This window comes from Pollicipes pollicipes, unplaced genomic scaffold (assembly GCF_011947565.3).
Source record: "Pollicipes pollicipes isolate AB1234 unplaced genomic scaffold, Ppol_2.1 Scaffold_6686;HRSCAF=7923_pilon_pilon_pilon, whole genome shotgun sequence".
Lineage (NCBI taxonomy): Eukaryota > Metazoa > Arthropoda > Thecostraca > Pollicipedomorpha > Pollicipedidae > Pollicipes > Pollicipes pollicipes.
The window spans coordinates 39,089,928-39,114,555 of record NW_023596921.1 but is presented as its reverse complement, the minus strand read 5'-3'; the positions used below and the strand labels follow the sequence as shown (position 1 = coordinate 39,114,555).

At 56.7% G+C, this 24,628-nt stretch overlaps 1 protein-coding gene across 1 annotated transcript in view; it reads right to left on the bottom strand.

The window, feature by feature from the left end:
• The window catches only part of stan (Protocadherin-like wing polarity protein stan), a gene marked incomplete at its 3' end in the record, with an annotated part of 64,591 nt that overhangs the window by 1,218 nt on the left and 38,745 nt on the right, over positions 1–24,628 (bottom strand). The window contains 27 exon segments of the mRNA XM_037231866.1: positions 220–420; positions 1,209–1,382; positions 1,807–2,273; positions 2,647–2,806; positions 3,297–3,504; positions 3,840–4,061; positions 4,320–4,461; positions 4,893–5,017; positions 5,162–5,400; positions 5,716–5,902; positions 6,411–6,620; positions 7,116–7,334; positions 7,635–7,796; positions 9,182–9,321; positions 9,711–9,836; positions 10,070–10,232; positions 10,557–10,684; positions 11,082–11,211; positions 11,910–12,076; positions 12,419–12,573; positions 13,181–13,345; positions 13,801–13,910; positions 15,382–15,586; positions 17,511–17,757; positions 19,321–19,446; positions 22,738–22,937; positions 23,368–23,392. Of these exon segments, the coding sequence (XP_037087761.1) occupies positions 220–420; positions 1,209–1,382; positions 1,807–2,273; positions 2,647–2,806; positions 3,297–3,504; positions 3,840–4,061; positions 4,320–4,461; positions 4,893–5,017; positions 5,162–5,400; positions 5,716–5,902; positions 6,411–6,620; positions 7,116–7,334; positions 7,635–7,796; positions 9,182–9,321; positions 9,711–9,836; positions 10,070–10,232; positions 10,557–10,684; positions 11,082–11,211; positions 11,910–12,076; positions 12,419–12,573; positions 13,181–13,345; positions 13,801–13,910; positions 15,382–15,586; positions 17,511–17,757; positions 19,321–19,446; positions 22,738–22,937; positions 23,368–23,392 (4,803 nt within the window).

The following is a 24,628-nucleotide window of genomic DNA, read 5'->3' as shown; positions in this document are numbered from 1 at the left end:
GGACCACACGGCCGAGGAGACCACACCCTCCCGACGGCCGCCAGCCGTGCGGGACCACACGGCCGAGGGGACCACACCCGTCCAACGGCCGCCAGCCGTGCGGGACCACACGGCCGAGGGGACCACACCCGTCCGACGGCCGCCAGCCGTGCGGGACCACACGGCCGAGGGGACCACACCCGTCCGACGGCCGCCAGCCCTCTCCAGCCGGGCCGCTACCTAGCGTGTATCGGGGGTAGGTGGGGTAGTCGGTGGGCGTGCGGGCGCTCCAGGGGGCGCAGTAGGCCGACGAGCCCGGCGAGCGGATGTCCATCTGCTCGGTCAGGCCCAGCGCCTCCTGGTAGATGTGCTCGTCGTCGGGCGCCGGCGGCGGCGGCGAGCCGCGAATATTCGGCTCATACGAGACGCGCCGCGCGCGGCCTGCGGGCCCAGGTCAGGCGCGCGCGCACCGTCAGCCGGGTCCGGATAGAGGTCAGGGAGGCCATCACGGGCCGGGTCAAAGACGGGTCAGCGGCAGAGGGAGACCGTCGGAGAGGTGACGCCGCAGACCGGCTGAGCAGCGCACGGGCCCTTGAGAGGGTCAGAACGGATGTCAGGGAAGCGACACCGCCGGCACAGTTAGAATAGCCGGGTCATAGGTCACGTCAAGAGGACAGGCCGCAGGATGGGGTGATGACTCGGGCACTGCATGGAGGAAAGAAGCCTGGGCCGCGCAGGTGCTACAGTTGATGCGCAGTATATGTTCTTCAGCTAGGAAGGAAGGTGGTGAGAGGGGCCCGTTACCAGGAGGGGGGGGGGAAGAAGTCAGACAGGCCGTTAGACTGTGCAACAGAAAACTGGCCACGTTAGTTAGTTGGAAGCCATGGCAGAGCCTTGGTTGTTGCCCATTCAGCTCAGTCAGACACGGCGGGGAAAGCGGGTACGAAGGGAGACAAGCTCGATTCTGTCACCACAACACCGGCACAAAAAAGGACAGTGTCCCTGCACCGCGTCCACAGATAAGCAACAGGACATCTGTCGTATCTGAGATGACAGTCGCTGGGCGACCAGAAACCTTCACCAGCCACACGTCCCATACAAGCCAGCAACCGCAACCACCATCCTCGTCTTGCAGATCGAGTTTGGTTTACGACACCAGAACCGCCACCCGTGCTAGTACGCCGCACATTATCGGGCTGACCCCTGAGGGCCGAAGTCACAACACTCACGCTGTCCGCTCTGGCCGGGGTGGCCGCGCTCCTCCACCCGCAGCTGGGGCGCTGCCCCGTTCGCCATCTCCTCCTCGTCGCTGCTGTGACTCGAGGCCAGAGACAGGCTGCGCCTGGCCACCGAGTCGTCCGACTCCGAGTCAGACTCCCGTCGCGAGCGGTGGACGCGGCGGCCTGCCGGTCACGACAGAGGTCGGCTCGGGTTTCAACACGCCCATGGCCACGACATGGATTTTCAATGGCCACGGCATGGATTGTCCATGGTCGCGATATTTGTCGGAGCTAATTTACCAGAGGCATTGAAGGACCTTAAGTGCGGACGTTACGTTACTTACGTAAGCGGTGATAGTTATGCTGCTTTTGAATACGGTATCCTAAGCTATGACGAAGGCGCTGACTTCTGAGCATCACGGTAGCGGTAGGTAAAGCGCCCAACGTGTATCCTTGCCGTACCACTATCAAAGTCCCTTACCAAGGATCATTCTCCCGTGAAACGGTAGCAGCCAGATTTTTAGCCACGGTCAGGACCGGCGCACCACCCGTGGCGCGCGCCACCCGCCCGGCTACCCTCTCCGCCGCAGAACACCGTCTGCCCTACCTTTGCTGCGCCGCGAACCGCTCGGCCGAAGGTCGTTGAGGCTGGAGGCCGGCTGGCTGTTGGAGGTGGTGCTCGGCGCGTTGATGCCCATGCTGTACGGGCTGCTGGACGTCTTGCAGGTGGAGCGGCTGGTGGTGGACGAGGTGGAGATGCCGACGTTCCTGCGCAGGATGTCGTCGTGGTGGTAGGAGAGCGCCGAGCGCGACGCCATGGTGGTGCGCGTGCCGCTAAGGCTCTCGTCGTAGGCGAGCTTGCGGCCGCAGCAGAGGGCCAGACTGCGCATCGTGCCCTGGCGCACGCGCCGGTTGAGCAGGCAGTAGCCGAGCAGCACGAACAGGCCCAGCAGCAGTGAGAAGGCGGCCAGCAGGTAGTTGAGCACCTCCATCTCCTCGCTGACGGAGAGCACGGCCAGCACCCAGACGGCGCCCATCAGCGGCAGCAGCGTCACGGCCAGCCAGAGAAGCGTCCTGAAACGGACGCACGGCGCGTCACGGCCAAGCACGGTCGGAGCTGCGTCCTGAAGTGGTGACGGCAGGTCAGCAGCGGGAGGACCGAGACTGCAGTGTCCCCCTCCCAAGCTACTCACTGGGTGGTCCGCCTGCACGAGGCAAAACTGGCGCGTTAATCGCCAGTGGTGATGAGCCATTTATAAGTTAAACTCCTATCGAAGGACCAAAATTACCACTCGTTCCGAGATCGTCAAACTTATGTCATTGCAATGCATAGGCACCCAATCATCGACTTCCAATTTACCGGTCAATACGAAACGTTCACAGGCTGGGCCTCAACGTCCGGTCATGCTTTCCACTCCACCATGCCGTATCGAAGCTGGATATTGACCTGAGGTTCCCGAATCCCTCCACGTGGTCCTTGAGAGACAGCGAGGCTCGGATGGCGAGGACAAAGTTGACCAGCGTGGCGGTGACCAGGACGAAGACGGGACCGACCATGGCCCAGATGACCGACTCGTGGATCGACAGCCAGCAAAAGTAGATGTTGCCTGAAAGAAAAACATAAACGACCGTCGGGAAAATGAGACGATGTTGAGAGTTATCGAGGATTAGTCTAGTCAGTGGCTTCTACACATGCCACTCACCAGTGCGGGTGATATGCTGTTTTAGAATTTGTACTCACATCTGAGCTTTACGGTCAACGAACGGTGGCACGTGCCCTCAGGAACAGCATTCTCGTACGTCAGTCGTGACGAGGAAGTAAACCTACTGTGAAAATACCAAACTGATTCGGAACATACCAAGCTGATCCATGCTGTCTACGCTATCCATAATTACCACCGATACTGAACGTACCGTACTGATCGGAAACGCAACGCTTTTATAACAAATGTACCGTACTGATGCGTACAACACTGAACCTGACAGCAAACTATGGCAAAACGGGTCCGGGGCGTCCTCTGCTGACGGTGACCCCACCAAACCGGTCATTAACATGCCTCAACGATGTCGACCGTCTCCGCGTGATCGGACACCTACCGTACTGGTCTGCGCGCACCCCGACGGCCAGACCGACGATGATGGCCGGCACGCCGTAGCCGAGGGAGTAGTAAAAGCGCATGGTGCCGTGGTTCACGTCCCGCATCTCGGTCAGCATACGGTGCACGTGTACCGACTCGAGCAGCAGCCAGCAGAAGGCCGACAACCACAAGTAGTGCAGCAGGATGGCCACCATCTTGCACGGGAACTGGGGAGGGGTAGACCATGTTTGACGTTACGAAGAAGCATGGTAGATCACACACAACTGGGCGGTCAGGCTCACTTGTTTCCAAACGCACTTGCGTAGTGTTGTCATTGTTTGTAGACAAATACCGATAGCAGTGTGACAAGGGTGATTTGGAATCTTTGGATGCGCAGACTGCAAATTATCATGCAGCATCTCAGATAGTCACGTCATGAATTCTCAGTTGAAAAGACAAGATTACCCTTCAAGCCTTATCGTTTTGATGGTACTGCCAGCGCTCCGCTTATGCAGCCGGTTGCTGCAAGTTCGCCACCGTTCCGCCAGAGCGCAGCACCCACCTCCTGTACGATCAGCAGCTGGCGCAGCTTGAGCGCCGTGAGGAAGATGAGCTGGGCGGCGAACAGGCAGAAGGCCAGGTTCTTGTGAATGCTGTTTGAGTTTGTCTGCAGGCCGCCGCGCAGCAGGCAGAAAATGAGGAAGCTTAGCAGCAGCAACACGATCGAGGCCAGCAGGCCGATGTATGTGACGATGTTCTCCGCTGGTGACGTCTCGATCAGGAACTGCGGAGGAGAGTGGCTGGTCACTCACAGACCACGCCGGAAACATCCGACGCCGGAAACAGAGCAGCCGCCGAAACGATGGCCGAAGCAAAAAGTTTGGCTGTAGAACAAGTAGAGAAGTGGGGTCGAAAATGGCAACTCGCCGATGGCAGCTGTCAAATCATCGGGCCTTAGACTATATAGCTAAATGCAGCTAAAAGCAGCCCTAATTTTAGCGTAAGACAGCCACCTCCACGACAGCCAGAGTCCCAGCCTTACCTCGGCGGATGGGTCATCCATGAGCACGGCGAAGCTGGAGAGGTGGGAGCAGGTGCAGTTGACGTAGGTGAAGTTGCCCTGGTACTGCCACGGCTCCATGTACTCGGTCTTGCAGCCCTGGCGGGTCCAGTAGCCCGAGCCGCTGCAGCAAGACGTCAGGCAGCGTGAAGTCATGGCAAACCGGCGAGCGTCGGCATGTACAGACTTGAATACACACGCTCGTCGCCGCCGACCACCGAGTATGTAACACGAGGCTGATGCGTGGGCGTAAGCTAAGCTGGTCGCACAAGCTGGTGATCACGCTGAGAATCACAATGGACCTTCACACCGGGATCACGCTGAGGACCACAATGGACCTCCACACCGGGATCACGCTGAGGAGCACAATGGACCTCCACACCGGGATCACGCTGAGAATCACAATGGACCTTCACACCGGGATCGGTTTTGCATTCAGGCCACTGTACCAAGAGCACTTAAAAAACACCCAAACGCTCCAACGCAGCGCTCCCTCCCATCCCACCTCGTCAAGCCCCAGCTCGACCCCCGCCTCCGGCCGGCCGGCACACTCACTCGACGTTGTGCTGCCAGCGCACACACTGCGGGTTGCTCTTGGCCGAGAGTCGATCGGTGCGCAGCTGCAGCCGCACCGGCACTGCCGTGTCGCCGCGCAGCACGCCGTCGGCCGTGTTGACGGCCAGCGCCAGCGCCGCGCTGCGCGCGCTGACGCCGACGCCCCAGCGCAGGCGCACGTCGTCGCCGTACTCGGCCGGCAGCAGCGCGGCCAGCGAGCGGAACAGCACATATCCGACGGCGGCGCGCTGGTCGGCCGGCCGGCCGGCAGTCTCGCCCGGCCCGAGCGCGTCGATGCCGAGCAGCGAGAGCGGCAGCAGCACGGCGTTGTGGTCGTCCCAGGTGACGCGGCTGCGCGGGTAGTTATTGTGCTTGGGCAGCACGACGGCCGAGCCCATCCCGGGCGCCGGGCTGCGCTCGAGGAAGGCGAGCTGCTCCGGCAGGTCCACCCGACCATCAGATGCCGAGCCGTGCAGCTCCCGCCAGCTGACCGTGTCCAGACCCAGCACTGTGACGCGGAGGGGAGAGGTCAGTGTGACAGAGGCGGGGAGAGGTACACACGGCAGGCCCCGCCAGCGCAGTCTAGTCTGAACGAGGGGAGTTGGAGCCACCCCCGTCACAGCGGGCAAGTAACCTCCGTTCGCGCGATGGCAAGTAACCCGGAACTTAAGCGTACAACGTGGGCCGGTTACCGAGCACCCGTAGCTCGTATGTAAACGCAGTGATAAACGATGTCGTTACGCCACTGTATACTCTACTTTGTGAGTCTGTGCAGACCCTTGCTCCTTTGGTAATCTATGGTGAACGCTCATGGAAATCTTACCGACGTTGTCCGTAGCAATCTCCATAGGATCCGTGAACGTGTCTCGCTGCGTCTTCACCAGCGTGTACGCATACTGGTCGAAGTCTTGAAGGAGGTTGCTGGCACCTTCCTTCAGTTGGCTGTGAATTTTCTCCCAGTGCCGCTTATATTTGGGCTGAAGAATTATACTCGTGGCACCGAGAATATTCTGCAAATGTTAAGGGAGCCAGTTATGTTCCTACTCAGTCATGGTAGGAGTATACCACGATGTATCACTGCAAGAATGATATTGAAAAATGCAAAGTTCCGACGGATTGAAAACACATGTTTGTCAAAATTATGAAACCTGCAGAAACGCGAATAACGGCAATTACCGTTGAGCCATCTTTGAGGCTGATGCATCTGGCTCATTCATTTTTCAACAGTCATCTGTTGCCAATGGTGGACTACGATTTCTGCACGCCACAAATGCCACGAAAAATGCATATCGGTCTCCTGGTTAAAGTGTTGGTCAGCGGCGTTTACGTTTAACTTCGCGGGTGACTGAGAATATTTCGCTGCCGGTACTCAAGTCACCACTAAACGAACAGTTATCGGCACATAACTAGTCTACCACACAGGGCTAGCTGACGTCTGACTACCGTTTCCAGCCCTGAGGCTGGTGGAGAGCATCCCTGCCTGGCACGGGCCTGGCACAGTCTGCGACCACCACTGACCGGTATGAAGTTCTTGTCCTGCCGGTGGGACAGGTTGAGGCCGGCCTCGTTGTTCTCGTACTGCAGCAGCAGGCGCACCAGCTTGTAGATGTAGTAGATGTCGGTGGCATAGAGGTTGTCGGTTGAGCGAGCGGCGGCTAGCAGGTCGGCGGCCGTCGACACGGAGAGGAACGGGGTGAAGCTGAGCTCGCTCGCCATCAGACTCCCCACCTAACGGAGTCAGGGCAGGTCAGACATCTGAAGGAACAAGCCGTGACCAGGCCCGGGGTCAAATATGGGTCAGAGCAATATATATATATATATATATATATATATATATATATATATATATATATATATGTAATACGTCTGATAATAGTCCGCCCGAGTGAGAGCTGGAGCGAAGAGCTCCGTGCGAGCTGTAGCTGTGTGTGGCTGTAGCCGCCGATGCTGTGTGTTGTGTGTTGTGTGCGTGCCGATGCAACGCACAAAGACGCATCCGACTCCAACGCACAACGCAACGTACGAAGACGTTCGACGCATCCGTTCCAACGCAAACGCATTAAGCAATGATCGCGTCCTGAATTCATCGTATTCGCACGGGCTGCACCAAAGCAGAGGCCACGTTAACATGTAGCAGTTCCTCAGCCACAACGCTACAATGACCCACCGCTAACCCCACGCCAGACAGGCAGCCGCTGGCGGGCCCCGCCGCCGCGCTCTCACCAGGTACTCCTGCTGCTTGAGCCCGACGCTGAGGCACTCGCTGAGGTCTGGCTCGGCCCAGCCCGTCTCGCGGTCGCAGGCGCGGCGAGCCTGACCCTCGGCGCCCTCGGGGCACTCCTGCACGGCCGTCTTGTCGAACTCGGTCTGCTCCCAAAGAACGCCGGCCACGTGCATGCGCGGGCAGCCGGTGTACACGACCTCGCAGCCCCGGCTCGTCACCTGCGGCGGACGGTGTGGGCGCAGCGTCAACAACCGACGACGCCGAGGACGTTTGAAAATGGGCGACGTACTTGAATACGGTGGAAATAATCAGCTGCAGGCTGGAACACAAATCGATAGACAAATAACACAAGAGGAATCGCGAAGCTAAGCAAACAGTACAGATAACATGGGGGCTTTTGTATTAATTATCACTCCAGCACCGAGGAGTCCCTACGTGAAAAGAAGAATTGATCAATAACTGATCGATGCCAACAAAGCCTCGCCTCGCCTCGCGTCCCGACCTCGGCCGCCGCCCACCTCTGCGAACGGATGGCTGCAGGCGTCGCAGCGGCGGCCGATGACACCGTTCTTGCAGGGGCACTGGCCGGTGAGCGGGTCGCAGGCGCGGCCGGCGCTGCCCGTGCCGTAGCAGCCACACGGGTAGCACGTGTCCGAGCCCGGCGGACGGAAGTGGTTCGCCTGGCGGAGGGCAGTGCCGGTCAGTGGGACCGCTGGCGGCAGGAGCGGGAGGGGCACTGGTGGGACCGCCGATCGGCAGTCCCACCAGTGGGAGGACGATCAGTGAGACTGGTGTAGGGGGCGAGCTTGGAGCCCGACCTTCGGTATAACCCCACCGGCCCAGTAACGGACGGCCGCCATGCTACGGATGGCCGAACGCGTGGGACGCCGTCTGACACGACTGTAGCCTGCTTTACGATGGCGATCAATCAAAACATCCAGAATGTTTCGAAACATGCAGATTCTGTAATGACAAAGGCTATCCTGAACAGCGCAAGCGTATCCTGAACACGCAAAGATGCACAGATCACCGACATATGGCCGGTTGGTGACAAACAGGCTTCGTTGAACCAAGCATGCACCGCAAGCGTAACAGCATACCTTAAGAGATGCAGATAAACTTAAAGATAGCTCGTGAGCGTCGTTCATTGATAAGACAGCACACTAGCAAATGCGAGCGTTCGAGTGTCGACGATAGACAATTTCAAACAATAGCCCGGCGTAGCATGATGGGGATCGATGTCGGAAGGAATTTCTGAGAAGTCTCTCTTATCGCTCTAGAACATGGTTCAAAATGAGACGCGAGATGACATGCTGAGGTGAGTTGCCTGCCTGATTGAATTCTGTGAGTGTGAAGTTTGGCCCAGTATTACACCAATTTCCGGCAAAGCCGCTCGAAACGAAGTTTCCGCGACAATTGAGCCCCCGAAAAGTTCCGGCATGTAAAGTTCATCGATCACTATTCCGTCCGAGATGAATTCGCAAAGCTGCGATGACTGCCATCGAAGCGTTCCTGACGGGGGAGGGGCTCCGTGGAGCTCTAAAGATGGTAGCTGGCCGTGGCAACGCTGTCACCAACCGAGTCAAGGAAGTCCAACTGCTGCGGCTGGGCTGCGTTAGCTGGGTCCAGTCGCTGACGACCGGTCAGCAGGGGGAGGGGGGCGGGGAAGGCGGTGGATCAACACCCAGAGATACGTGGCGTGTAGGTGGCGTGTTCAGCCTCGCTCGTGTTTGGCATGTCGTGCTCGTGTTTGGCGTGTCGTGTCGTGTTTGTCGTGTCGTAACACTCATCAGTCACGTTCCAGCGACGGAAGCTCCAGCTCCGGAAGCTCCCGACTCAGCTTGCTTCTCAGGAGCGTCAGGCGCGAGTCAATCCAGAAATTGCACCCAGGCTGGGGTTCCCAATTCATGCGAGTTCGTCGTTCGTGACCGAGTTCGTCAAGTCGTACAGCGATCAAATTCACAGGATGTTCACAATGGAGCACAAGGGTTCGGAATACAGCTCGACCTAATGGACTTTTGGCATGCAGGTCTGGCATGGTTCGGCATGGCACGCAGTCTGATACCTTGCACCGACACTGGCCGGTCTTCTTGTGGCAGTCGCTGTCGTAGCCCTTCTCGGTGTCACAGTCACAGGGGCCGCACACCGGGTAACCCCACCACTTGCTAGGGCACGGCTGCGCGATCTCCGACTCACAGTACGGACCTGAGGTGAGCAGGGATCAAACCATTAACACGGACGAACCGGCGCACCTCGGCATCGCTCGCGCCCTTCCTGTCTCGGTGTGTGAAGTTTGGGCGTTGCTGTGCGACTCCGCAGTCAAAACGATAGCCAGTGGTGTCGTCATCAGTTCACGAAAACCCGCGTCACTCTCCACCGCAGGAGCGGGGCCGCATCAAAAAGGCACATGCGTGAGCCGACGGCGCGGCACGAGGAGGACAGTGCGCGACCCTGCCGGCGCAGCTGGGGTGAAGATAGGGCGCCACCCGGCCGGCGCGGCTGGGGAAAGGACGGGGTGCCCCCCCCCCCTCATCGGTGCGGGTGCGGAGAGAACAGGGAGTCACCTCGCCAGCATGGCATGGGACAAGACACACCGTAGGTCAGCTCGGAGGTGCAGCGACACTGGTAGCCCCGCGGGTCGCTCGCGTCCATGCTGCACGTGGCGTTGTTTTGGCACGGCTGCAGCTGGCACACGTGCTGACACTGCTTTCCCACGAAACCTGCAGCAAAGCACACGCAGTAAATGACAATGAGAACATTAATGACAAAGTTCTCCGCCCGGCATTTACAGAACAAGATTATGCAACCTTGTGACGACTCAATGATGACAACAAACAACATCCGTTTTCGTAGTTCTACCGTGCGAGGTACGTCCATAAAAGCAACACAGCTCACTGCGACTGTCCACACTTCGCTGACCAGTGATCAAAGCCCCTGCAGGACGCCGCCTCACCTGGTTGACACACACACTCGTGGTGGGCCCACGTGTCGAGGCACGTGCTGTGCTCGGGACACGTGGCCGACTCGCACCGGCTCGTGAGCGAGCAGCCGCTGATGGCTCGGCTGTCGTCCTCGATGAACAGGGTCGAGTTCGGGGTGTTGCCGACGCGCACGTCCTGCGTACGGATGTTAATGTGAGTGGGCTCGCCAAACTTATAACGTTTGGAACGATATCCCTGGTCGGTTCATTCCGAAGGTCAGCACTCGTAACTTGAGAGCACGCCCAATGAAAGGTCCCAAAAAGGCTAAAACCCAAAGCAAATCAATGTTGCGCAGCACTAGAAGCCTAGCACCAGCATGACGCACGTGATGTCTACTGTAAGTGCAGTTCAACATTTCTCCTGATGTCTACACGCCGTCGGCCTGCTGCCCATCCCCTGGGCGGCTTCGTTTGTCGCAGTTCCACAGCCGGCACGGGTGGCACGTGCTGCGCTAGTTACCCTGAGACAGCCCGTAAAGCCGGCCACGTCGCTGTCCTCGCCGGGGGCGCCTCCGACTGTGACCTCGTCCACGTACAGGCCGGCGAGCTGGGCGTCCCCAGGCCGGGTCAGCTCGTGGTTGCCGTAGTCTGAAACACCACGGACAGGGTCGGTCGCCAAGATCTAACCAAACAGAGACGACTTGGACCTTTCTGATCGCAGCCGTCCATGGTCTGCGGTCTGTCAGACTGCCGCGAGTCCTTTAGCAGTCAGTGCAGGCCTAGCAGCGACATAGGACAGATAAGCCGCGTTTGTCTGGATACAGCCCTTTTTAAATATTTTCGCAAAAAAACATTCCAAGCAAGCGTTTTTCCTTCCTGTTGGTCTCACTGCACGAATGTCCCCGGTCTGCTTAGGCTTCTATCGCCAGAGACATAGAAAACACACTCGAAGCATAAGCCCCCTTCGGTGCCGTGCTTACATGGTGAGCCTACAAACACACGCACGGGAATTCCGGGCACTGGAGCTCCTTGATTGGTGGCTTACCGAGATTGATCCAGACCTCGTCCTTCATCCACTTGATCTGTACGTGGTGCCAGCGACCGTCACTAACTTGCACAGTGTCCAGGACAAGCACCTCCGAGTGATAATGGTACTCGATATACCCGGAACGGATCTGAGGATCACGAGTAAATGAGTATTGTGTCGGCCATACCAGACACTGCGCGAAAAAACTGCACACGATATGTAATACATGGTGTGGAGAGGAGTGGGAGGGGAGAGGGGAGGGGCGTGTACAGAAAACAGACGCGCAGTACATTTGCAGTTAGAGATGTGGGCCAGTCCTCGAAAGCGTTCAGTGTTCCGTTTACTGGAATAACCATTACCTCGTAGCCAACGCCGACAACAAGCTTAACTGACTTCAAACCGCTGTCATACGTGACGAAGCTACAACCAAAAGTTTTCGATGCAAGTGAGTTAGCGTCAAGAGAACATCAAGGTCAGTGATTCACCACCAGGCGGCACCGACATCAGTGATTCACAGCAGATGGGCGCTGAGTCGGCGAGCCACCGCCGGGCGGGTTTCGAGGTGACTGGCTCAGCAGTGGGTGCGCGCCGATACCGGTGACTCATCAACAGCCGAGTACCGAGTCACTGGCTTACCAGCAGCCGGGTACCGAGTCACTGGCTCACCAGCAGCCGGGCACCGAGTCACTGACTCACCAGGATCCGAGTACCGAGTCACTGGCTCACCAGCAACCGGGTATCGAGTCACCGACTCACCAGTGGGCGGGCACCGAGTCGCTGACTCACCAGCAGCCGGGTATCGAGTCACTGACCCACCAGCAGCCGGGTACGGAGTCACCGACTCACCAGCAGGCGGGTAATGAGTCCGCCGCCAAAGCTGAGCCTCATCAGCAGGCCGTCCGGCGCGCGCGTGCGGAACGAGAGGCTGCTGAACCAGGGCATCTCCACGGCCTCGATGCGACCGACGTACGCCACGTAACCATCACCCTGCAGACGCCGCGGTAGCTCGGTTGCTGCGGAGGAGAAGCCGAGCACGTGACAGCGGTCCTCGCGGGAAGACAATGCAGTGTCACACACCGGCGTGGCTTCACACACGTGCGGCTACAGGCGATCGGGTAGCTTGGAAGAGGCGACGCCGCCTCGCACCTTCTAAGGGAGGTGCTCATCTCACATACCCTACGCGACGATGTTTCGCTGCACACATTTTACGAGACCTGAATGCTGGAACGATCTACGCTGCAAATCAGCGACGCCGGAAAATGTGGATCAGTGTATTGGGGTAGTGAGCACGTTAATCGGCGCTACTGTCAGTGCCACTTCTTCTGCAGGTTTTCGTCCGGTCATACTGGACTTACTCTCTCCGCAGTCTTTGCCGCCGTAGCCGTCCGGGCAGCGGCAGACGTAGGTGCCCCAGCCCTCTGTGCACGTGCCACCGTTCTGGCAGGGCCTGGACATGCAGAACTCCTGCTTCTCCGAACAGCCGGCCACCGTGTTGTTATTGGCCACGTACCTGCACGGACAGAAAAGTAATAACAAGTGCCGCGCTGAGAAGCACGGCTGTAAACATCCTGCTGACCAGCTCGGGGTCGATTTAAGGAGCTGTCGCAGTTTTTTAGGCCGGGTTTGTAGCACCGCAAAACAACCTGGATTGTATCCGTACAAGCTTATAGAAAAAAGTAACATCGCAAGAGCTCCTACAGTGCAAGAGATTCTAGCTAAAAACTAGGATACTCAGTTATTTTAAAACGCAAAGTAGTTAAACGTTTTGTGTAATTAGTTTGCTGTTCAATGGACGAAGTTTTGCAGGAATCTTCCCCGCAAGACAGGCGTATCAGCAGCACAGAGTGACAGTACCTTATTTATTTGTTTATTTATCTATTTTGCTGCAACTGATATCAAGGAGCTGCCTTAGAGAAGAGCACAACTGGCAAATTAGAGGTGTACTTATTACAAACACCGTATCCGTATTCCTTGCGCGCACGTCAGCTGCACGGAGAGCCTTCTGCAACACTACGAGAGCATCTAATCCATATTTCCCACTCCAACCACCGCAAAACATGAGTGGACTGCGCCTTCACAGCCACTCGGGCGTCAGCCGCGCGCGTCACCCCACTCACCGGTTGAGGTCCAGCAGCTTGTAGTCGATGAAGAGGTCGCGGATGCAGCCAGTGAAGTGCTGTGAGCGGACCTGGAACTTGGTAGGCAGCGACGGCAGGCCGCCGATCTGCAGCGGACCCGTCAGGTCCACGAACCGCTGGCACCACTCCTTGAGGTGAGCGCACCTGTACACACCAGGCACATGGGAGCGTCTGGTCGGCTCCCCTAGGGACATTGTTGATCTAGGCGACATAGTAAGCGCGTACACGACATACCATCTTTTTATCCCGTCAAGATTCTGACACGTACGACTTTGCAGCGTTTCCTAGGATCTTCAGACGCATTTTGATATCCTCATCCCAACATCTTGAGCCTATCCATCAACCAAAGCAAGGTCTGAATTGAATTCAGCGAATACAACCGGACTGACGGCACTAAACACCCTGGAAACTCATAAACTCTCATAAGAGCACTCATAGGGAAGTGTTGTGAGAGTGTCGCTCGCAATGCATATTCAGCGCAAAGCCACCGCCAAGACGTTCCGGTCTGTCGCCCATCCTCTCGAGCCGATCTCAGACGCTGCGCCCCGTGTAACGGCGGGCTCGGCTCAGCTCTCCACGACGGCGTCGCCGCCACCGACCTGTGCTCCAGCTGCATGGTGGTGCGGTTGGCGCAGCGGTAGTCGGCCAGGCCGGGCGCCGACTTCAGCGCCAGGCCTCTGTCGCAGCCGTCCATGACGATGGTGGCCGTCTGAGGACAGTCACGTGATCCGATAATGCGCCGACGCCGAGCGCCCAGCTGGCTGCCCGCAGGCGGCGGCGGCGGCGGTCACTGTCGCCACGGGACCTGACACCGATCCTGAGGGCTTCCGATAGCGTCTGCATACATTGCACGTAATCACTCACCTCACAAACGTAAGAGATTACGACTGCGACTCATGAGTCGTGGCTTGAGAATATTTGTACATCCTTCAGCAAGTAAGATAGCACTTACACGCCTTATTCACATCTCGTCCATAAAATCGATCGGAAATTAATTGCTTTCATTCCTGTTACGTTTTATTTACACAGCGATTCAGAGGATTTAAGTACTGTCAATATCACAGCCGTGTAAGGACGTCATCCGCTCAGCCCTGGTCCCAACTGCCAACACAGACGCCAGTCGGCTGCGACTCGAGCCCACACAGGCGCGATCGCTTCCCTCCCCTCCCACTCAACACGAACCCACTTTTGACCAGGGTGAGGAGGTTTTGTCCACAGTGTAGTTACGTGTTTTGTCGTGCTGTCTCATTCTGCGTGTGCGAAGTCCAAACGTGCACGTGATTTTGTGGTGATCTTTTCCGACACTTTTGACAGGCGGGCGTCATGCTACATCAATGATAGGCGCTGAAAGTACAGCATACAAATGCTGAAAGGTAAATGTCGCAAATCGCTTTTCATTTGAAACCCTTCTCGGTGCAGATCTGCGTCCATTGAGTGAAAATTTAGAGCAAGCTTCGGTATGCTTCGGTCGTCTTTCTTAGCGACGACACAGGATGAGTGCAGGGTGGAGAACGGGCCCCGATTGAAGCAGCTCGACCATAAGCTTTTTGCCGCGAGGTCAATCAGCGCTAATCGGTGTCCCGGTGAACGATGATGAAAAGCGTCAAGTTTTTATGGCGCCACTTTGATTGGCTGGTTGGCACGGCCATCGGTTTTAAGAGCATATGTGACCCGCAAAGGCTCTACATTCAGAGGCTGCTGATTAAACGGGCACGCCTCAACGCCCACGACTCCTCGGGCTTTCGCCGCTGCTTGGTCTTCATGCGTCGATGCTCCCACCGGAAAGGTGTCGGGATAAGGGGTCAGTCGAAAGTGTCGGGAGGAAGTTACCCTCCACGTCTGTTCATATGTACCATCGCACAGATTAAGGAGGATTTGGTTTGAGCCCGGGAAGAGAGAGAGATAATAACGCTGCCCTCCAAGAGATCTTCCAGGAAGCTGCAAAGACACAGATATTTCGGCGTAATTTAGAATAACCTTGCACTCGGCTTTCGCTTGCTTTCATTAGTGCGTTTCCCAACCCGAGAAGCAGTCTTCAAAAATCTGAAAAGTGACATGGATTTATGACTTTGAATCGAAACCGCCGCACTCCAACCAGAGCCCATCAACGGACTCCTGCCCTGACACCGGCATCCGACCATGCCGACTGTGAAGGAATCATCGGACGTCGGCGCACGTACCCGGTTGTGGTAGTTGACCTCGACCTGGTGCCAGCCGCCGTCGCTGACGCCCCCCTCCACGCGGCCCGTGACGTGGGTGGCGCCGTTGCCGACGCTGAAGGAGAAGCGCACGTCGCCGTCCACCACCTCGAGCGCTATGAAGTCGTGCCGCTCGTTGTAGCGGCCGTTGTAGAGCAGCAGGCCGTTGCGGGAGCGTGTGGCGAACCTGTGGCGCAGCGCGCCGGGTCACGAGCGGCTCACGACTGTCACGAGGTCACGAGGTCATCAGCCGGGTTACGGGGTGTGGCCATGGTCGGCTGTGGCGCGGGGACACCCGAGCTGGTCCAGAAAGAGTCAAATGTTTCGTGCCAGAGTGCGGAAAAGGAGAGAAGCTTTCAGTCGAGGTCGACATCGATTCGACGGCCCCAAGCTGTCTACCGGCCACCCCATCGTTAAGTCTAATCACAGATCACTGTATCAAGGCTAACTAACACTTTTTTGCAGACAGGTTGATGACCTGTGCAATCAACATTCACATGTGGACTGGATATGGGCGATGTATACTGAACGTACGTACATCATGTCGTAACAGCAATTAATTCACCCTGGGATATGCTGCTATAACGTCAGAGGGAAGTCTGGTTTGCGAGCAATTGTGTACGGCCATGCCTCCAAGAGCCCATACGCCAACAGGGCTGCAATTATCGTTGCTGACGAGTTTCGACTTCGTTTTCAATCCCGAGCGAACCACTGGACGGATCGGAACGCTGCGCTGAAAGTGGGGTCTGGGCCAACGGAAGATTGGATTTCTTTCTGGGGACAACCAATCGGAACATAATCTTGGCCTGTCTCCGAAATAGCGTGCTGCAAATCCTGCCCAACATTTTTACTGGATTGAGTTTTCTTTCGAGTATTGCGGGCAGCCACTGAAACCCGAAAATTCCTTACCAGACGTATAGGCGAAAGCTTATGCCGTTGCTTTGAGCATAGGACATCTGCTATCTAAAATGACGTGGTTCTTTTTGTTTTTTCCTGAAGCGTGGTGCTTTATCTTAGAAACAGTTGGAAGGATTTGGCTTTTCTCCAAAAATCCCTTTGTCCATCAGACGAACAGAAATTTCCGTAACCAAAAAATATTGACCGTCACGCCATGGACTACAGTAAGCCCGTCATAACAAAGACTGCTGCGCGATTTCTTCTCATTGCCCTGTCATGGCCGAAACTGTGGATAATCTTTACGGCGTAAAGAGAAAACTCGGAGCATAGAAAAGAAGCAACAACAAATGAGCCCGAAGAATATCTTTTACCGCTCACATGATCAGCCCCAAAATTGATTTTCCGTTAGACTTAGTAAATGACCTCCGGTAGGGTTAGAAAAAAGCCGCGTAATCGATCTGACGGATTGATCGTCGAATTGACTAATGCGCTAAAAAGCAGTCTACTCTACAAGTCGACAGTCCATCCGACAATATACCAAACAGCGCCTCAAATTACACACTACATGAAAGCTGTTTGGCATCGCTTCCTACGAAAGACGGTTTGCATTTAAGTTAGACTCGTCGAATGCATAGTCAACATTGCTGTCATTTTAAAAGGCAGTTGACAAAGTATGTGTGCGTGTGTATGTGACAGGCACTTAGCCAGGATTTTGATGAGAGCGCGAGTGAAAGTTTGTCAGAGCGGCTTCGCAGCCTGCGAATGCCACCGTTTTCCTTAAGACGCCCTAAATTCGCTTCTCTTGTCCAATCAAGAGTCCGATTTTACACCAGCGAGGGCCTGTTGCCAATCCAGAGGCCCAGACCCTTCTGGATACCTCGCAGAACTCACTGACGATTGCTAAATAAAAACTCACAGGAGCAAGTACTCACAAAACATAGGTAAATTTAGGCGGAGCCTTTGAGTACACAGGCCCTCACGGGGACTGGGTGCGGCCGACTCCTTCGTCCGCCTCCTATCCGCTATGTCTTTGGTGAGCGTGGCAAACAAGATTCCTCAAAATTTGCCAAGCCCTCTCACGTACATTCGTTATAGCCGTATGGCATCACGCCAGCAAAGCTTTATCGATGTCCTCCTGGTAGCAAACAGCCCCTGAATGACTGCCTCCATGAACATGCGGCCAAGCGCGGCCCCTCGCCGCGGCCGAGGCTTACTTGAGCTTGATATTGAGCCGGTGTCGCTGCTTCAGCGCCGGGAAGGTGAGGAAGCTGCCGGTGGAAAAGCCGCGGGCGGTGAGCTCGCAGAAGCTGGTGTGGTACGGCGAGGTGGTGCAGTTGTCGCAGAGGAACCCGCCGCGCCGGAGGTCTGCGCAGACGGAGCCGCCGCGGCACACAGAGCCGCCCGGCTCGGCGGCCGGCGCCGGGCACGACCCGAGCCGCATGTCAAACTGGCAGCTCTCGCCTGCGAGCACGGAGGGCAGCGGTCTGAGCACGGCATGGTGCTGTGCAATCGCGTCCGATTGGCAGCTCTTGCCGGCGACGTCACCGGGAAACGGTGGGCATGGGACAACGTGGTGAGATAGCAAGCTCCGGCGACGTCACCGGGAAACGGTGGGCACGGAGCAGCGTGGTGTGATGGCAAGCCCGGCGATGGGACGGGACACGATGGGCATGGCATAGTGCGGTGAGATGATAAGCCCCTGCGACGTGATGGAACGGTGAGCACGGGACAGCGCGGTGAGATGACAAGTCGGCAGCTCTGGCTGCAGGGTAAGGAGGCCAGTATGTCAAATACGGGACAGCGTGAGGTTAGATCAAACTAGCAGGGGCTTGCGCGGGATTTCACAGTGGGAAGGGAGTAAAACATTTTAAAAACCATTGTAAACAGAGCTGGCGTGCCATAGGCGCACGCGATTCCTTGTGTTTCGTAGAACAACATGACATACTTTCATTTCTCTTATTCTCGCGTGTGCACCATAAATTTGAACCGTCAGGCGTTTACTCACCAACAAAGTCACATATGCCATAAATTTGGTAGGGGGGGGGGGGAGGACGTGACCCCGGCTACTATTCGCATACGCCCCTTCAGACTAGAAACTTGAGTCTGTGGATAGTGCGTTGGGCGCAGACCTCAGTGTATAGGCCGTGGTCGGTAATCAGAACACACACGATGCATACGGCCTTCGCAGTATTATCAGCTGGTGGTCCAAAATGCTCCACGCTGGGTGTCAGAGGTCACTATTTCGTCCCAGGCAGCGACCTCGTGCAGCCCCGTCACGCCCAAAAACTGCCACCAACCAAGCACCCAACAACTTTTTCAAGACGTCCCATTTCAACATACAGAGGAATGGCTTTCAGCACAGCATCGCCAAGTCAGCGAACGTCACAGATGACGTTTCTGCGTAATCACTCCGGATCAGGCTCCGTCCCGACGCGTGCGGCCGCGGTTCGGCAGACATTCACCGACCTCCTAATTGCGGCCGCCTGGTTCGCCGCGACCCCGGCCATAATGCATCACTGCAGCCGGCGGAGCCCGGCTTAATCCGCGCCGCCGGCGACTGTCGCGCGTCGGATTCCATTACACATGCCAGCGCGCCGCCCGAGGGACCGCGTGAGGCCCCTACAGTCTTGGACTCGACGGAGCGCGCTTCGCGCGGTGAGCCGCCCGCGGTGAGAGGCGCGGTGGATGTCGAGGGGCATCGGCACTCACCGCGAAATGGCGTTCAACGAATCGCCCGTCCGCTCCCACTGTATGCTCACTGCCTCCCCCCCCCCCATCCCTTCACCCTCACCCCTCACGCTTAAGCGGCTGAGAAAAACTAGCAGCCACAGATAAACAGCCCACCTCGGGAGAGAAGCAGCGGCCACTGCCAGAACAGGCACCGTTCCTCTTCGCCGCAGATCTGAGGAGCACCATCGCGAGACCCAGGCGTTCGTGAAGCCGCCCCCTACCGCTGTCGCGCTCACCGGCGTATCCCAGCGGGCAGACACACGCGTAGCCGCCCCCTACCGCTGTCGCACTCACCGGCATATCCCAGCGGGCAAACGCACGTGTAGCCGCCTTCGCGTCGGCGACACGTGCCGCCGTTCTGGCACGGCTGGCTGTAGCACAGGTTCACCTCGGCGTCGCACTCGTAGAACTCGCGCATCCCTGGGGAGCAAGGGCGCGCCGGAGCCGTCAACAGGTGCGAGCGGACGAAGGCGCCGGAGCAGACACCAGCGTGTCGGACACACGGGGGTTTATGGTGGCACTGTGTTCGCAGCTATACGTTCAGCAGCCACGCTGTCAGCCGGGGACGCGGTTTGGAGCGCCGCTCGCGTGTGCTGCCAGTTTCACAACTCTTTCATCGACACTTCGGCAACAAAAACACGCTCGACTATTCCGGCGTTAAAAGAACGACGCAGGCTTAATGAGTGGCAGGCATGTTTTGGGATTTCAAATAAGCAGGGAAAGGCCTTGAGACGCAGGTTTTTCGGCAGTATGAGTTCAGAGTTTTTATATCAACGGTTGTCGACCCGTATTATGCCAGGAGGTTGTGATCAAGCGAAATTACCTAGCAAACATTGGTTACATTGCCAATACTCGACGTTTCAAGCTGTGTTATGATTACGGCTAAACAAGGTTAAGAAAACAATTACATTTTGAAACATACACACATAAATCCAGAAAATTTCACGGATTCTAATACAGACACTGACGCACAAATGTGTCAAAAGCATAAACCGTCCGAGCTGCCATAACCTGACACCCGATCCGCGGGTCCACGCCAAGGGCTGCCGGAGCACAGGTGGCTAAGTCGGAAGATTACCAGGAACCATGCTGAGCAATAGGCTGTAAAATTGCTCATTACGAACGTCAGGCAAACACTGACGCCCCGCGTCTTGATGCTGGCCAGTGCGGCCAGTAAATTATGATGTTCGTGGAAGTAATTAGCTGCCCTAGTGCTCGGCATGGGTCATCGCACCCTTCCAGCCTGGCCGGTCCAGTTTCGTGCAGCCCTTGGGGTACAGGACCGTGTATCGTGTCTAGGATGTTCGAGTTTTGTTTTATGATGTATGGCTTTATAACGTCGAGTATTGACAATATGACCCACGCTTGATTGATAACGTCGCTCAACCTGTGCCTGCTGATATAATGAAGGTTGACGACCGACTTCATAAGAACTCTGAGCTCATAATGTTTTTTGATTGTTCAGTACGCAGACAAAAACAAAAATGTCTGAGCCCCGCGGCCATGCTTGATATCTACCTGGAAAAACATTTCAAGCAAAATTATGATAGCATATCATTATTTATCACCTAGCATGATTGCGCGAGAATAAATATAAAATCGAAATAGAAGATTCCCAAAATGCAATTGAGAATGGAACGGCCGAAGTTCGGCATGTTACAAATGGCCTGTGTTATTGGTGCATCGACACTCCCGGAGCATGTGTGCTAATCTTTTGTGTGTACCAGTGCTTGCGCTTGCACAGAACTGAGCTTTCTACAGAAACGCGGTAAAGAGCCATGAGCCAAACGTTGCACACCTAGAAATCATTGGTGCGTGAATAACGTGCAATACAGCGGCCAGTCGCAGCCGTCAGCTTAATGACGTGTTACGAGATCCACAGCGATGCACGGCCACGGTATCAGTCATCTTGACATGGGCGGGCATTGGCGGACCGGTGGCAAAAACCGGTCCCTATCACCGCCCAATCACCAGATCAATCATGCCGCCCAATCAGCGTGGCAGGAGTGCAACGCTGCGCGGCAGGCCGCCGGACTGGCCGGCGTGCGCAGTCGGGACCGCCGCGTTCAGAACTAGGGATCAAACGACACGGCGACGGCGTATGGGGTTGCCTCGGAGAGCTTATCACTCTCCAAAGCAGCTGTTCTCGATTGGACAGATTCAATGACAGCGCGATTAGGCTCATATGATGACTGGAACACGAGAATGGTGAGAAAATCTCACCGGGGGGAGATTTGTCCAAATTCCCGTACATATTTTCGCCACCTGGACATTGCGCAAAGCCTAAAATTGGGCTTATGGTACACGTCATAGGTTATCGTGAGGTTAGTTTTTCAAGAATACCGCCAGGACAGCGCGGATGAATCCCGCAGTGAACACCGGACAACACACGGCGTCGTTAGCAAACGACACGACGGCACGACGCCGCGTCGGCGGCTAACCAGCTGGAGCACCAGCGCCGTGCGGGAGCCCTCAAACGACGGCGTAGGATGGCGGCCGGCGATAATTCACAGTCGGGCCTTTGGTGGGCGGACAGAACCGCTGCGTTGTTTTGTGAGATCACGAGTCAACAGCCTCGCCATGCACCAGTTGCCACACGGGGACGCCACACCGTTTGTCACGCCGTTTCTCCGGGAGAAACGGCCGTTATGCCACGCTGGGCCGAACGGCGCGCTGACGAAGTCAACCATTGACGGCTGGACGATTTTTGCCGTGACCAGTCTGCAGCAAGCCGTTACTGCAGTTTTTTAGGTTGGCCTAATCTATTGGCATCAAGGCGGTTAGAAGAAAACGGATATTACGTGACTGGCAAGGGCTTAGTACGTTATATCCAAGTTGGCAGCATACTTATATGCAACAAAAAGAGGCATCAAAAATGCGATAGCGCTTGCGTTATATTTGAGGAGCTAATCGCATTGTCATATGCTGGTAGTTAGCCCCATCTACCCACTCAGAGCATTAGAGCCTTCCTCCACGACTGTAAAATCGTGTGTGGTGGCAGTGACTACACATGACCCCCATCCACACTCCACCGCACCGCTTCGTCTTCTTTCGGCTCTCTCTGTGTAAGCGACAACCAAAGGCCTATACATTCGGCCACTGCGTCACTTCACTTTCGCCTGCGCTCACTCTCCGCACCCGAGATCTCGTCCGCCGAGGCCGGGCGAGAGCGGGCGGGATGCTTGTTGCTCGTGTTATGTGAGGCGGCGTGGGTGGAGGACGAGCCACCCTGGCCGAGCCGAGAGCCCCGGCCAGGCGCCGGCTGTCTCCATCGATCAGTGCTCATTAGTCTCTGCTGAAAGCCGATCCCGCGCTGGCTTCGACGGTGGCCTTCGGATAATCTCGACGCCCAGCGCCCGTCCACAGTCAGTTCTCGGGCCAGGCGCTGAAGGCGTGACTGATTCCACGATTTCCCTGCTTTTTCGCAGGTCCGTGATCCAGACGACGGGCGGGACGCATCAACTCTGTTCAGATCGTGGATGTAAACTGCGCATCCCTTCCGACGGACGCGATGGCTGCGCGCTTAGCCCGACAGTAAATGCTACCTGATCCCCTAATCTCGACGTAAAACGCCGGTTGACTCTCTTACCTCTACGATCGTGATCGCCAGCTCCCGGCGCCGGGGGCTCCTCGGTTGAGTCCACCCAAGCCACAGACCCTCCGTGCCGCCCTCGCCGACCGTGGCGGCCACCGCCGAGCGCCATTACTCACCGGCGAATCCCGCCGGGCAGCGGCAGGCGAAGGTGCTGACGGGGTAGATGGGCCGGAAGAGGATGCTCTGGCTGTGGATGAAGCCAGTGGCGTTGCCGAACTTGAGCACCGTCAGACACTTGTCGAAGTTGAGGCACGGCTCGCGCACGCAGAGGTTGTCGTCGAACGGCAGCACCTGCGGGGCGGCGTGTTCCGTTAGGCTCGGTGGTGAAGGTCGGCCGTCAGGTCACATCAAGGGTCAGGTCAAGCTGTGCCAGGCCGCGAACAGGAAGGGCGCACCCCAGCGTGCGCGACCCTGGGATGTCTATCAACGTGATGCGATAGCACACAGCGGGCTGAAAATCTGCATTCAAGGTCCCTGCTCATTTCCGAACTTTTTGCGATCCATTTGAACAGAGCGTCGACAGAAAGGTGACGTAAAAACTTTGCGCAAAAAACGACGAAATGTGTGCCCGGGCAGACAGTGTGGAAATGAATTTTCGAACGAACTCCTCGGCCGGCAATATTGCGCCTTCAGGTCTGCAGGCGACACATCATAGAAACACGCTGCGCGCGACACACACGAAGCACTCACTCGGACCGAGACACATTCAGCCTGCGACAAAACAGTTTGCGGCAGATACGCCGCACCTCGAGTTTTCCAATATCTCCCGCGCTGCCACCGGCAGGCGCGGAACGTCAGGCCATTGTCAGGCTTATGAATAACGCCCGACGCCCCGCACATCACCTCCGCCGAGAAAAACCGTCCTCGTTCACAACATGGTGCTAAATGGTGTCCCGGACAGGACCGGGGCGACCGTCAGCACGACAGCGTTCGACGAGGGCAGTGCAATGAAGGAGGTCTCGCAAAGCGGCCGTCAAACCAATGCCAGAAATCCCGAAGCATCACTGAGAGGGAGAGCACTAGGTTAGAAATTTGGATGGTGGTGCATGTGTAGGTACGGAGTAGTGTGCATTGCTACAATGCCGGTCACCCGAATGCGGGTCCTGTTCTTGCGCTGTCTGTCAGAATAAAACGGACAAAATGTCAAGAATAGTTTTAGCTCATTTGAACACTTCCAAACATTCTGCAGGCAACCAGCAAAATGATCGAAGAAACCCGGGAGAGAGATGTCGAGTACACGCGTTTGCTCCATCTTCCACTATTTTCTACTCCCACTATTTATTTTATTTGATTCATTGTCTTCCACCCCGGTGATACGCCTCGAGGCCTGCTTCGAGTCTCCTGCTCCCCTGCAGTACGTCAACATAGCTTAAGCACCCAGCAGCAACGCAAAGCAGCCTGCGGGCCAGCTCTCGCTGGGCTGGCACCCGGACCGCCGCCCTGCCCAGCGTCAGCGCCGCTGGGGCGCTGGTCGCCATGACGACCGACCGCTGGGGCGCTGGTCGGCATGACGGGCCGGCCGCCGCCGCGCGTCACGCAGCGTGATGTCGCCGCTCGGCCCGCCGCGTGCGGCAGCGCGGCCACGGTCCGGTCCGGCGGCGGTCGACGGCCGACGGACCCAGTTTTTGTGGTCCGCCCGCGGTGGCGCCGCGAGGAGAACGAGCGAGAGGGAGGGTGGGGAAGAGGGGGTGGAGAAGAGAGAGAGAGAGAGAGAGAGAGAGAGAGAGAGAGAGAGAGAGAGAGAGAGAGAGAGAGAGAGAGAGAGAGAGAGAGAGAGAGAGAGAGAGAGAGAGAGAGAGAGGAGAGAGAGAGAGAGAGAGAGAGAGAGAGAGAGAGAGAGAGAGGAGAAGAGAGAGAGAGAGAAGAGAGAGAGAGAGAGAGAGAGAGAGAGAGAGAGAGAGAGCGAGAGAGAGAGAGAGAGAGAGAGAGAGAGAGAGAGAGAGAGAGAGAGAGAGAGAGAGAGAGAGAGAGAGAGAGAGATAGAGAGAGAGAGAGAGAGAACACGGG